The sequence below is a fragment of the Sebastes umbrosus genome, chromosome 12 (assembly GCF_015220745.1).
Source record: "Sebastes umbrosus isolate fSebUmb1 chromosome 12, fSebUmb1.pri, whole genome shotgun sequence".
NCBI classification, from domain to species: Eukaryota; Metazoa; Chordata; class Actinopteri; order Perciformes; family Sebastidae; genus Sebastes; species Sebastes umbrosus.
Genome location: NC_051280.1, coordinates 16,396,544 through 16,410,384, shown reverse-complemented (window position 1 = coordinate 16,410,384; position 13,841 = coordinate 16,396,544). Strand labels below are relative to the sequence as shown.

The 13,841-nt window shown below is 42.1% G+C and overlaps 1 protein-coding gene across 2 annotated transcripts in view; it reads left to right on the top strand.

The window, feature by feature from the left end:
• LOC119498799 (tensin-3-like) overlaps positions 1-12,833 on the top strand; it is a 37,994-nt gene extending 25,161 nt beyond the window's left edge. For both annotated transcript variants that reach the window (XM_037787868.1, XM_037787867.1), the window contains 14 exons: positions 1,905-2,065; positions 2,155-2,287; positions 2,417-2,500; positions 5,622-5,754; positions 6,727-7,286; positions 7,388-7,474; positions 7,577-7,708; positions 9,559-9,654; positions 11,022-11,099; positions 11,283-11,360; positions 11,528-11,696; positions 12,009-12,077; positions 12,284-12,313; positions 12,445-12,833. In XM_037787868.1, coding sequence (XP_037643796.1) covers positions 1,905-2,065; positions 2,155-2,287; positions 2,417-2,500; positions 5,622-5,754; positions 6,727-7,286; positions 7,388-7,474; positions 7,577-7,708; positions 9,559-9,654; positions 11,022-11,099; positions 11,283-11,360; positions 11,528-11,696; positions 12,009-12,077; positions 12,284-12,313; positions 12,445-12,589 — 1,955 coding nt within the window. In that variant the 3' untranslated portion in view covers positions 12,590-12,833. The remainder of the gene's footprint in view (positions 1-1,904; positions 2,066-2,154; positions 2,288-2,416; positions 2,501-5,621; positions 5,755-6,726; positions 7,287-7,387; positions 7,475-7,576; positions 7,709-9,558; positions 9,655-11,021; positions 11,100-11,282; positions 11,361-11,527; positions 11,697-12,008; positions 12,078-12,283; positions 12,314-12,444) is intronic.
• The last annotated feature ends 1,008 nt before the right edge of the window (positions 12,834-13,841 follow it).

The following is a 13,841-nucleotide window of genomic DNA, read 5'->3' as shown; positions in this document are numbered from 1 at the left end:
GGCTTCCAGGAGGCAGTAACATTTTAATTAGATTTTTATTATATATTATATTACTTAACAATTACCATGCATTTGATCAAACAACATTATAGCACAAGTCCTATAAATACAATGTGTTTGCTTATGTTAATATCAGTATTCACTCAATGAATTATTGTGCTTTTATTATGATGTTAGATAAAATCCCAGTACAAGATTACTCTTAAGTAGGGATGTGCAATATGGATAAAATCTTCTATATCAGTATATGTACTTTTAATCAATTATATACAAATGTATTTGTATTAGAGGTGTAAGAAAATATTGAATATCGCAATTTTATGTTTTGTGATACTGTATCGATTCTCCAAAACACTATCATTTTCTAAATAATAGTTTACTTGTAATGATTAACTCATTCAATACTTAATTTAATTTGCAAAGAGATACGCCCTCTCAGTGTATTAGCCCACTGGACAGTGATAAATACAAATGCAGGTCCCACTGTTCTGATTGCATAAAAAAAATACTTTTTTTACTCAGATAAAAGACTCTCAGATGCTACTGACAGTTTTCCTAAAATTAGATTTATAAAAATTGCAATATATTGCTTTGCTTACAGTATTGCAATAAATCGCAATATATTGAATCGTAACCCCTGTATTGTGATACGTATCGTATCGCCAGATTCTTGCCAACACACAGCCCTAATTTGTATAGCACCATACCATACAAAAGCAGATCAGAGTGCTTTACATAAACACAAAAACAAGGCAACACATAAAGCAGCAAAAATGTGCAAATAAAGAGAGGCATCCATACATGCATGCATACATACACATAAAAATACATATACACACATGCAAGCATACAGTACAAATGCACTGTTTATTTAAGTAAATGCTCGAGTGTAAAGAAAGACCTTTAGTTTGGTTCTAAAAGTATAACGTTTTTGTCACCATATCATGGTAAAGTACATTTATAGACAATTCAAGTGAGAAATAATTTATAGCTAAGGAGTCACATTGATGCAAAAGTGCTGCAAAGACAAGATTGCCTTAAAGCCGTCATGTTCATTTACGACCTGATACAACCTTGAAGGAGAGCCACCTCAGTGGAAATAGCCAGATCTCCATTGCCTCACAATACTGTATTTGTCCTCATGTTGCCCAACCCTGCTCTTGAGGGTATATTAGGTTACAGGAATGATGGCACTGATAGTGAGTCACTGGAGAGAAAGAGAGTCCACCATTCACATCCATGCTCGCCTGTCTCCACGACTATTCCTCACACCTCTTATGTAAAATCTTGTACACCGATGATACATAATGAAAGAGAAATAACTCGTGATGCATGCATGTAGTGGCAAACACTGACAAGTATGTTATGACACTGTCTGTGTCATCCATGCTCGCCGCCCAAGACAAAGTGAGTAATGATCCCCGGCATTAGCACTTGTGCATCATTAGCATTCTTCAGGGCTGAGAGGTCGGAGCTCGCTGGGAGGGCTCAAATTAACACCCTGGTGCTGAGTGGCAGAGTAGTCACAACATTGACACCCCCCCCCACACACACACACACAGACACACTCCACACCCTCCAGCCAGACCCCTGGCATCCCCCAGCTGTCCTCTCTAAACATGACTGCAGGCACAACCCCCACGAGGTTAGCAGTGTGCTGCTGTCACTAAATTCAAATGTCATCAATCCCAAACTTTATAGAGAGTATAGCCATTAAAGTCAGTTTACAAAAGTACCTTGACAAGAGGAAAAAAAAAACACTTTCCTAAAAGGTACCAAAGGTTATTGTTATTTCTCCTTTCAGCGTTTCATTAAATGTACTTTACTTCCTTGAAATCAGTGATGCCTGTATATCTGTTAACGTTTAATGACCTGCTTGCTGCTGTCTACCTGTGTGTATCCAGCTGTCCAGTCCAGTGAGGGGCGGGTGGGTGTCCTGCGGAGTCTGAGTCGCCAAGGAAGTGATGTCACGGATCATCCAGGCTTCTGTAACTCAGGGTGGGGTGTGACGGAGGAGTACAGAGGACAGCGGACATACTCCCCCTGTGTGCCACCACAGTCCCAGGTAAAATACAGCATGTGCGCACACAGTGTATAATGGCTCTTCTATTCTGTACGGTTGGTTCATGTTCAGGTGTTTGTTGTTTGTTACAGCACCCACTGTTGTACAGGACTGACAGCGCTGACTACAGGGCCCAGGGCCCAGACATGGACAGCGGGGTCGAAGCCGGGAGTGACATGACTCCTCCCACCCCCGCTTTCCCCATCTCTCCGCCAACACCTTATGGTAAGCATTTATCCTGTGTCACTAGGTTTCTTTTTGTTCTGAGCATTTGATTTTGCATATGCTTGTGACCCGCTTTGTTTGTTAGGTTTAATTAAATGTTCTCGTCCTTGTTTCCTCTTGTGTTTTCAGTGAAAAGTATGTCGGAGTTGAGTCACCTCAGGCAAACACCGTCTCCCAGCATGCAGTCTTATGGAGGCTACAGAACAGACCATGGTAGGTTAGAATCTCCTTCAAAATGCAAACTGAACGCCTCATATGAATCTGTTATGGAGGGAAGAAAGTGGTCTTTCTCTGTGAACTCAAAAGCAGTGTTTAAGAATAGACACTGGGAGACAGAGCAGTGGTATAGAAAACAATACTCCATATAATTTGGCGGTATATATTTAAAATGCAGAAATGTCATCTCGTTGTGAACCGAAAATATGACCTTTTTCTCAGCCTACGGATTTGAGGCACCGTATTATAGGGTGTTAAACAGTTAACCAAGCTGCTGTGGAAAATAAAAAAAAAACATTAAGACTTAAAGAGGACCTATTATGCTTATTTTCAGGTGCATACTTGTATTTTGGGTTTCTACTAGAACATGTTTACATGCTTTAATTAAAAAATTGCTTTATTTTTCTCATACCGGCTGTGCTGCAGCACCTCTTTTCACCCTCTGTCTGAAATGCTCCATTTGAGCTCCTGGCCCGCCCTCCTGAAATACCCAATCTGCGCTGATTGATCAACCAAATCAAACTCTTCAGACTAGGGATGTGACGGTGAGGAAATTTTCCCACCGGTTAATAAACTTGTGACAACACCGGTGTTACCAATTACACCAGACATTTTACAAGAAAAGATGATGGTCAATATGTGTAGCGCGCTTACTTTGATCTTTAACATCAGGTGGCTGTGTGTCTGACCTCTCCGGTAGAGCTTTCGCTGCGGGGGCGCAGTATTCCACCCTGCTCTGCTCCGCTGCGCACACTGGCTGTGAATGCTCCGTCCTCCTCACTGCGACTGCCTCATTAACATTATGGTTCCCTTATAGCATTGGGTTTAAATCTGAAATATTGCCAAATAGGCGCTTTTGCTTTTCACTTCGACACCAAATCCTCCGCCATCGTCTTGTCTGTCAAGAGTGTGTAAATCTGACTCCTGCTTCTCTGTGCTGAGACTCTGTACAGAGCAGACACATTCACTTTCGGTTTATAGTGTCTGTCGTCCGACTATGTATTGATAACATGGCGCTGATACGCGAAAATGAACTAAATGGGTTTTATTTCTGTAAGAAAGGCAAAACAACGGTGTATGTAATATAACCGGTGTATACCTGACCACTGTGTAACACCGACTACCGTGGCAAGCCTTCTTCAGACTGAGCTCCAGCTCCGCTCTAACTAGCTTTGTTGGAGGGCGTGCAAACTAGCCGTTAGGCAAGTATTATGCAAATGTGTTACTTGGTGACATCACCACATTACGGAAGAAAAGGCGGGATTTCAAGCAAGACGTTTCAGGCAGTTTAGGAGCAGTGTTTCTGTGGGGAGAGAAACTATTTTTTGGTGTGGACTTTGTAACTTTGCAGATATTTTACATGCACAAAAAAACTATATAACACACTAAAATAAAGGGAAAAAGCACAAAAGCGTAATAGGTCCTCTTTAACATTTCCCCTAAAAGACACTCAGTGAGTGGAAGGTAATTGCAAGTCTTTTATGTCAGCCCTGTGACGGCATGTTTGGATCCACTATCTCATTAGAACGGAGCTATTTCAGGTCCATCTTGCTTTACCTCATAATGCCGACATTGTTGTTTGTGGAGTTTTAGCGGTTTTGAGACAAAGACGTCTCATAAATGTGAAATCAGGGAGATTCCTAACCGGTCTCTGCCCTTCATGTTTGTTTTTTTAGAGAATGTCTGTGTGGTCACGGTCTGAAGAGATTTTTTTAGACATAACAGTGTTGTTCTTCAGATTAAAACAGAGCTTTTTTTGTTTCTTTTAGTGTGGAAGTTTTTTTTTGTGGTGTTTATCTGAGGTGGAACACACCCTGGCTCTCAGAGTTATGCATTCATAGCATTTTGTAGCATCAGCATCTGTGCACTTATTTATGCAACTATCACAGAAAACGGATGTGTAGTATATGTTGCCCCAAGCTGTTTAAATTAAGTTAGCTGTGTTTTATTTGGCATGTTTTTGGATCAGTGATTGTACATGTCAGGAACTACCCACCCACACACATATGGATCTCATAGTCTTGTTTCCATAGTGATCTACAGTATGTCTAAAGGTCGTAGGGCCTGGGAGCAGATCTGTGCCCCTGCTGTTTCCTCTTACTACCTCAGAATCGCCACATTCAGTCTTGCTGCCACATCTCCATGGTTACTGTGGGTCAGGAGGTGTGACACAAAACTACTTTATTTCCCCCATGAAAGTGTCCTCTGTGTACAGAGAAGGGGAATAGGGACATGAAGAAACCATCAACTCTTTCAGCTTTGCACCTCTCGTTCATATAAAAGTAACCCAGAGAGAACATCGCTGTCAGTGGCCCCAGGCTGTGACTGATTGAAATAAAAGCTTTTAGATAATTATATCAGCGGGCTTTTAATTTCTAGCTGCAGTGCAGTCTGATTTATTGACTCCGTGGTTTGTGGCAGGAGTAATTGGTGATTGGTTTTATGTAGATTGATGGCCGGGTTCAAGGCCATGTGGACAGTTTTCATTTCATTTCAACTCCAATATTGATTGTTTGTTACTGGAAACAACCCAGAGCTCTTTCCGGGGTTTTTGTTGCACAGTCCTGCAACTAACGATTATTTTCATTATTGATTAATCTGACGATCATTTTCTAGGTTGATTGATTAATTGTTTGGTCTATAAAATGTCAGACAATACTGAATAATGTCCATCCCAGTTCCTCAAAGTCAAAAGTGATGTCTTTGAATGTGTGTGTGTATGTTTTGTCAGATATTCAGTTTAATATGATATAATACAGAAAAAAGCAGGAAATCTCCTTATTTATTTGCTGAAAACAGCATTTTTGCATGAAAAATTACTTAATTGATATATCGATTATGAAAATAGTTGCCGATTATTTTTCAGTAGATTGACTAATCGATTAGTCCACTAATCATTGCAGTTTTACTTTCTTTCTTTTTTGCTTTTTAAGCTTGTTTTGGGTGAATTTTCTCTAAGTAATTCTTGTATTGCTATGTTTTAGATTAAATGTATTTGTATTTACTTTCATTTAATTCAACCTTTAAAACAAAACCAGCGCCCGACTGTTAATATGACCAATAAATGTGCTTGAATTAAATATAATATATTCAGATTTGTTCTCTTGCTCTCACACAGAACCCCGGGGATATCCAGAGATGATCAGTCATGTTGGAGTCGACAGTTTACCAGACTCCTCCATCAACTGCCACAGGACGCTAAGTGCTACACACTCTGCTTCTATTGTCGGGACCCATCAGTGGACAGACAGGTACAGATCGGTCCTATCCACAACCTTAATGCCCAGACACACCAACCCGACATCAGAGAACTAGCGGTGATGAAGGCCGACTTTTGCGTCGCCTCACATCGCCTCTGTCTTGAATGACAAGTTGCAGTTGAACACACTGCAAAAACTACAGCCAACGGCCAGTTAGCACGTACGTTCTGCGCCTGTGTGAGATGAAAAAACTCCCCATACCAGCAGGTAGCGGTAGTCTGTATTTGTCGTTCCAAAAGGGAAACTGGAAGACCGAGGACTGCGAATATACAAGCCGATTTTATGATACGTACATGAAACAAAGCGGCGTTTGCCGACCATTTTCACACCACTCTCGCTCACCACTTAGTTTCATTCCAGATGGCCATGTCGTTGTGAAAATATCCGTGTATTGGAATGATCACATGTGTTGAAGATGAAAAATGAGAAGAGCCTTCTGTGTTTTTTATCTGGACTTTACTCGTTGGCTTGCTTTCCTCACTTCTGTTTCTCTTCTCGAGCACTGATTCGTTTAAGCTGAACAGCCAATCAGAGTGATTTCTCTCACCCACGAGCTCCGCCGCCGATTCAACATGCTGAATCGGCCGGAAAAACCTCAGACTAGAGCCGACGGTGCGGGACACACCACAAAAACTAGGCCGACAGACGCTCACCAACGGCCCCAAACTGTCCGACGGCCGAACGTCGGCTTGGTGTGTCAAGGCCTTTATAGACTGGTGTTGATTTCCAGTGGGATCGAGAGTATTAGCTGCACTTTTATATTAAATACTAAAGTAAAGTCTACAAGTCCTCTGCTTCAGTGCTAACCTCAGTGATATAAACAATAAGGTCATTAAGGTCATTAGTGGATGGAAATATGCATTAATTTGCATTTCTCTTTTCTGGAAATTTGGTTAAAACGCATTCTACATTTGAATGGTAACTTGACTAATGTTTATTCTTTATTTTTTCTGTTAACCTAAGTTCGTCCACGAACCAGTCCTGGCCAGAGCATCCCGTCCTGAGCCGCCACTCGTCTCTGAGCAGCTACCCCTCCACCAGACAACCACCGCCGCACTCCATTTCAGTGGAATACGGCCACCACTCCCCTCCCCTGCACCACCCCCACATCCACCCCGCCCCAAACGCCCACAGCTCTCCCCGCAGCAGCCAGCGAAGCCGCATGGCTCGCTACGTTCTCAGCCGCAGTCCGGCTCAAAGCTTTGAAGAGCAGGATGACTCGGGCCTCGGCTATGGCACGGACTGTCCCAGCGCCGTCTCTAATCGGCTTGGAAACGGAGGCATGGACAGGGAACTTTTGCCCTCCGTGGATGGGCAGAATCAGTTGCAGCTGCCCCAGATGCTGCCCCCACTTCTGCCTGAGAAGAAGAGGGCGTCAGACGGGGAGCATTCGCTGGGAACGGCGTCTCCAGCCCTCAGCGGGTTCTCGAGTCCCCACAGTGGGAGCTCCCTGAGTATTCCCTTCCCCAACGTTTTGCCAGACCTCTCGGCTCAGACGCTGAGCACAGCTTCACCTCTGCCAGGTAAGCTACGGTCCCCTTATGAAGCCTCATTGGTGTCACATGGCTTGATAGCCCCCACACAAATGGATACTGATTATTTGGCTTATAATTGTGTTTTCCAGATGTACTGGCCAGCAAGCAGGTTACTGTAAAATTTGTGCAGGACACATCAAAATTCTGGTACAAGCCAGATATCTCAAGGGATCAAGGTAGGCTCCCAGTGTCCACTTTTGTGCCAAAGTAATAAAAGAAAGGGAACGTTTTCACAGAACTATAGAGCCGTCTCACAATTTATGTTTCTCTCCACTCAGCCATTTCAGTCTTGAAGGACAAGGAGCCCGGTTGCTTCATCGTGCGGGACAGCCATTCCTTCAGAGGGGCTTATGGGCTGGCAATGAAGGTGGCGACTCCCCCACCCTCAGTTCTCCAACAGACCAAGAAAGGTAGCAAACCTTTTGATTTAATTGGTTGATTCAAGCTAATTTGGTTTTAAAGAGGACCTATTATGGTTTTGTGCTTTGTCCCTTTCCTTAAGTGTGTTATATATATTTTTTGTGCATGTAAAAGGTCTGCAAAGTTACAAAGCCCAAAGTCCACGCAAAAGAGAGTTACTCTCCCCCACAGAAACACTGCTCCTGAACTGCCTCGCTTGAAGTCCTGCCTTTTCTTCCGTAATGTGGTGATGTCACCAAGTAACACATTTCCATAATACCTGCCTAGCGGCTAGTTTTACGTGCCCTCTAACAAAGCTAGTTAGAGTGGAGCCGGAGCAGAGTCTGAAGAGTTCGGTTCAGCTATATTGTCCTTTTTTCGGTTGTTGAGGTAGTAGTGTTTGTTGCACATTATTGGGTGATGAGAAGGGGACAACCGATTGTTATTGCAAAACAAACGACCATTAATCCAAGGCCCCCAAACAGAAGCACATGGCTAATTATTATGCAGAAGGAACAAAGGATTTCATTGGTCAAACATATATTTCCGCAGGCAGAAATCTGCTGAAGTTTAGGTCCATCCGAATATTTTTGCAGGGGTGTGTACTGTGTAGGCAATCATAAGAACCCACAAAATCTGTTTTTATAGATATCCGAGCGAGTTTTTTGGATGAAAATCTGCTCGGTGTGAAACGTCTTTTAGTCTGCAGAAAAAAAACAAACTAAAAGTGTATCTCTCAAAAAGTCACTCTTTCCGTTATCATAGTGAAGATATCCGAGATTGGTCCAGTAGTACAGATTTCCTGGGAATCATCCATCACACGATCCCACACAAAGCCATCTACAGTTACAGCCCACTGTACTCCACTGTCTCCATGCTGGAACATGAGAGTGTGTTTGTGTGTGTGAGAGCTCCTCGTCACGATGAAGCCAAACAGACCCCTTTTTGCCTGATAGTCTTAGATGTACAGCTAATGTTTCAGCCCTTAACAAAGGATGTGCCGGGTCCGTAAGCCAGCTCGGATCCCGGGTGCTTCTCCTGGGAAGCTGTCTGCCCCACATAACTCTGTCTGATATGGATGTAACACCCAGGGGACTGGGGTCAAAACAGGCTGCTTGGGTTATTTTTGTTTAGCGTATTCAGGAAATACAGGGAGGAAAGAAAACAAAGTCTCTAGAGGAATCTGGCCAAAACATTCTCTGGCCGTGTTTCAACATGAAAACAAAAGGCTGATTGAGCGATGATAGAGATTCACACATCACTTTTTCTCATTCAGAAAAAGGGTCAGAAGACTTTAAATCACACACAGCGTGTATCAGAAGGGCTATTTATCTATCGATGCTCTCCATGCTCCAGCCCCACCACAGCGTTCAACCGTCTCGTTTTATCTCCCACTCACACCTGTCCTTTTGTTTGCCTTCACCCCTACGCTGTCCAACGACACCTGTGGTGACATCATGACACGGTTCTTCTCCACACTCTCAGCTCAGGGCATTGTGGGCTTCTTATAAGTGTGAAACCCAACCCACCTTAAGGAGCGGGCCTTTCTCCGAGCCTTTGTGTGGAGACATTCCTTCGAATAGACTCCCCCCTGCCCCCCTCAGAGGCTCTTCTGTTGAATCATAATCCCATTAATCTCTGGAGAGATTGAATGTAGCAATTTAATATGTTTTTACGCAACTCTTCAAGGCTGGGAAAATTACGTGTTGTACTGAGATAAACGCTCGGGGCTGTTATTTAGGTCAGAGTAAATCTAGGGTGTCAGATAGAGGGCACTTTTAGTAAAAACAGACCACAGACTATTGTGAGGAATTAATGATCTCTTTCTGTATCTTCTATCGGTCCTTTTTTTCTCTTACAGGAGGCGATCTATCCAATGAATTAGTACGCCACTTCTTGATTGAGTGTACACAGAAAGGAGTGCGGTTGAAGGGTTGCCCCAATGAGCCCTATTTTGGTGAGTACCTAGTCTGTTAATTCACAGCTGGTGAACAACAGTGACACCTCCTGGCTGTTGGGCTACATTGCACAAAGTGAAAAACTTCACACAGCATACTGCCCTCTACTGGTGGATTGTACCACTGTCTGCTGATGGGTAATTTTGTCTGCAGCATAACATGACATACTGTGCTTATCAATACCTTTACTGCCATACTATTTAGTATGCCAGAAAAACATTTAGTATGTCCTAATACATAGTATGTCAAATGCAGTATGCCAAAAATACCAGGATGTCCTACTGCATCCTGTCGCATTTTGCAGTTTGCAAGCCAGCATGCTTTTCTGGCTATTTTAACCAATATTCTTTTGTGACAAAATAGTATGTCCCAATTGTATACATACTGCATGCAATAGTACATACTTTGTAAGGGCAGCTGCAGTATGTACTAAAAGTATGTAATTTGGAACACACCCATAGAAATTGCACCTTGCATGTTATCCACAGCCTGCTGTTCCATGTATTCATCTGTCCTTTTTAACCAGAATAATGGTATTTTCCTCTAGTAGTTGCATGTTCTTATGCTTTTATTGTTAATATCTTTGCATTATATGTTCCTTTCTTTCTCTTATAGATGTACAGTATATAATTATGTGCAGTATGTGACAGTTGCAAAAATTATGCAATGTAAACAGTCAGAAATGGTATGCACTCTTGCAGTAAAGTATTAAAGCTGCAGTTGGTAACTTTGAGAAAATATGATAAAAAGTTATTTCTATGAAACTGTCACTTTATCCTGACAGTAGTGCATGAGACAGGTAAAAAATGTTTTCCTCTGCCTCCTCCTATGCTCCTAATGGCATTTGCAAGATTCCACAGCACCCGAAGGAAAACAACCAATCAGAGCCGAGGAGTTTCTACAGCAGCTGTCAATCACTGCTCGCAAAACTCATGAACTTGTTTGCTAAACAGTACACTAAAATATGTTTCTGAAAACATTTGAGGCAAGAAATAGGCATTACAGTAACAGAATATTGATTCATATTTGATCAGCGCTGCCTAGTTTGACCGTTTGGTCGGAGTTTGGAGAGCAGTGATTGACAGCTGCGTTAGATACTGCTCAGCTCTGATTGGTTGTTTTCCTTCGGGCACGTTGAAGTCTTGCAAAAGACCCCACGAGAGGAGGCAGAGGACCATGATTTTTTTTCCCACATATTACCTGTCTCATGCACTACTGTCAGGATAAAGTGACATTTTTATAAAAAATAACTTTACATAATTTTTGCTCAAAGTTACCGACTGCAGCTTTAAAGTCAAGAAATTGATGTAGCAACAAAGCATCAAATCTCACCATAATATTGTTTTGATATCTTGTTGTTTTACAGGAAGCTTAACTGCTCTGGTGTGCCAACATTCAATCACCCCCTTGGCCCTGCCCTGCAAACTCATCATACCTGACAGAGGTAAACGTTCAACACACAGTCACACAGACCTCATTTTACGGTCAGAAGAGAAACTAAACATTACTTAGGTTTTGTGGCTCCCAATATCTGTCTGCTTAGCTGTCTGGCCATTTGTTCATTTTTTTTTGCTTATGAAGCTGTTGTGGTTTTCACCAAAGGATCTCTTGCTTTTCTTGTTCATAGATCCTCTTGAAGATGTTGCGGAGACTACGTCACAATCAGTCACCAACTCTGCGGCTGAGCTGCTAAAACAGGGTGCAGGTAATGAGGCGTCTAAAGTCACTTACTTTGAATAGACATTATGACACATCAATGATGGCACTGTACATAAACACCACCGACAAAATGTTCCTCGTCCTGTTATTATGGACTTTGTCGCTGAATACACTGAATAAAGTGTAATAATTTAACTGTGTGTGTTCCTGCAGCCTGTAACGTGTGGTACCTGGGCTCCGTGGAGATGGAGTCTCTAACAGGCGTCCAGGCGGTGCAGAAAGCCACCAGCATGTCCCTGAGCTCCAACCCTCCACCGACCTCCACTGTAGTTCACTTCAAGGTGTCCTCCCAGGGAATCACCCTCACTGACAACCAGAGGAAGTGAGTACCACACAGGCATATTCACACAGTAATAGAATAGGAGTAAAACAGACAATGCTATTCAAATAAACGTAGCAGGATGGTCAGAACGGCCAGAATGCATTGCACGGCTGCTCACATAGAAAATGAGTGTGAAGTGTGTTCTGTTGTCACCATAACAACAATTACCATTTTCTTTTGTACTAGTGAAATGACCAAAGAAAACAGTTCAATATCCGTTCTACTCCTATTCTATTTCTATGTGTTCACACAACACACACATGCAGAGACCTTTTTCTCATAATAATCCCCCACTTCTCTGTCTCCTGTTAGGTTGTTCTTCAGGAGGCATTACAATGTCAATACGGTCATATTTTGCGCATTGGACCCTCAAGATAGAAAGTGAGTATTGCTGATTTAAAGTTGAAACACATGAGTGCTGGTCTATTATTAGGCAAATCTGTTATTATTACAACCAGCTGTGGTATGTCAAAAACAAGGGCAGGAAATGACAACAAACTTCTTTTTTTTGCATCACTGATAGTTTTGAAAGTGCAGTTGGAAAGTTCCACTAAGCCAATAACAATCCTCCTTTTTACTGCTCGCAGGTGGAAAAAAGATGTCTGCCCTTCAGCAAAGTAAGTAAATGATTATTATTTTTTACATCGCCACAACCAGAGCAGCATTAACGCAGTTCTTTTTAAAGTAACGTGGTCAGTTCGAGGCAGATGACGCTTCTGCTATTAAGTGTTTTTCTCCACCTCTGCAGGATCTTTGGCTTTGTGGCGAGGAAAACTGGCACTTCCACGGACAACGTGTGTCACCTGTTTGCAGAGCACGACCCCGAGCAGCCGGCGAGCGCCATCGTCAACTTTGTTTCCAGGGTGATGATCGGCTCGCAGAAGAGTAAGTAGGCCTGCTTCGGGACTGAGCTGATCAACTGGACAGACTTTTACTGAGAGTAGAAACAAGAAATAAAGACTGAACAGAGGACTGAAGATGGTGACGTTAACCCTGGATATTAACTGGATATTACGTACATAATGATCACTTACCAGCACCAGGACATTTAATTACATCTTTCAATAGAAACATACACCGATCTGCCATAACATTAAGACCACTGACAGGTGAAGTGCTTCTTGATTATCTCGTTACAATGACCCGAATCAGGACCTACCAAAAGTGGTCCAAGGCTGCGTAGCCGCAAACCAGTCAGGGTGCCCATGCTGTCATAATGTTATGGCTGATCGGTGTATAAATCCCTTCTATACTGTTATTGTTCTTTCCTGTAAAATGAACTGTAAAGTAAGAATACAACAAAATCATAAGAAAACGTGTATCCATTGCAACTGTAATGTCTTATACAGTTAGATATATTAACTTTCATAACACAAAGGCTGCTTTTCTTATTCGTGCATAGCATTTTTTTAATGGACAAATCAAGAAAACTGTACCATGTTGCATGTAATCTTTTTTTTTTTTTAATATTTAACCAAAACAAACTTCAATTAAGCTATTAACATTCTGTAAAGTTGTAGCCAATGTAGAAGCACCTCTGTGCTGCATCTGTCCATCATGCAGTATTTTGTTGTGGAGTTTAAAATGTGGGAAAGCAGTGCAGCAGATATGTATAAGTTGGACTTTGGGGACAGGCTACGTGTCATACAGGATTATCCTATTTTATCTATGCAATGTAAATTTTTATTTTTTTAAACCACGTCGGCTTCTCTGAATCTGTTAAATAATTTTCTTCTTAAGATGTATGTGAATATGACCACTTTTAAAGCTGACATTTTAATGAAAGTGTGTGTGTGTGTGTGTGTTGCAATGAGAGAAACCATAGAAGAATATTTTAATTAAACCCTAATATATATATACATATATATATATTGATTTGACATGAGCTGGTTAAAAACACATCAGTACTTTGCGTAGAAGATAGTACAAGTGGCATTACACTCACAGCTGCCAATGCTTTTTACTTTATTTCACCCTCTTCTGGGGGCTCGTGGCCACTAACGGCACTGCTGGATTTGACATCTGTTAGCCATCTGTCAGTCACATATACAATCTACTTGATCTGGGACCAAGATAAAGCTGTTTATTCACCCAGATGAGTGCTTGTTGACCATAAAACGTTTCGTGGTGGGCAGACATTTTTAT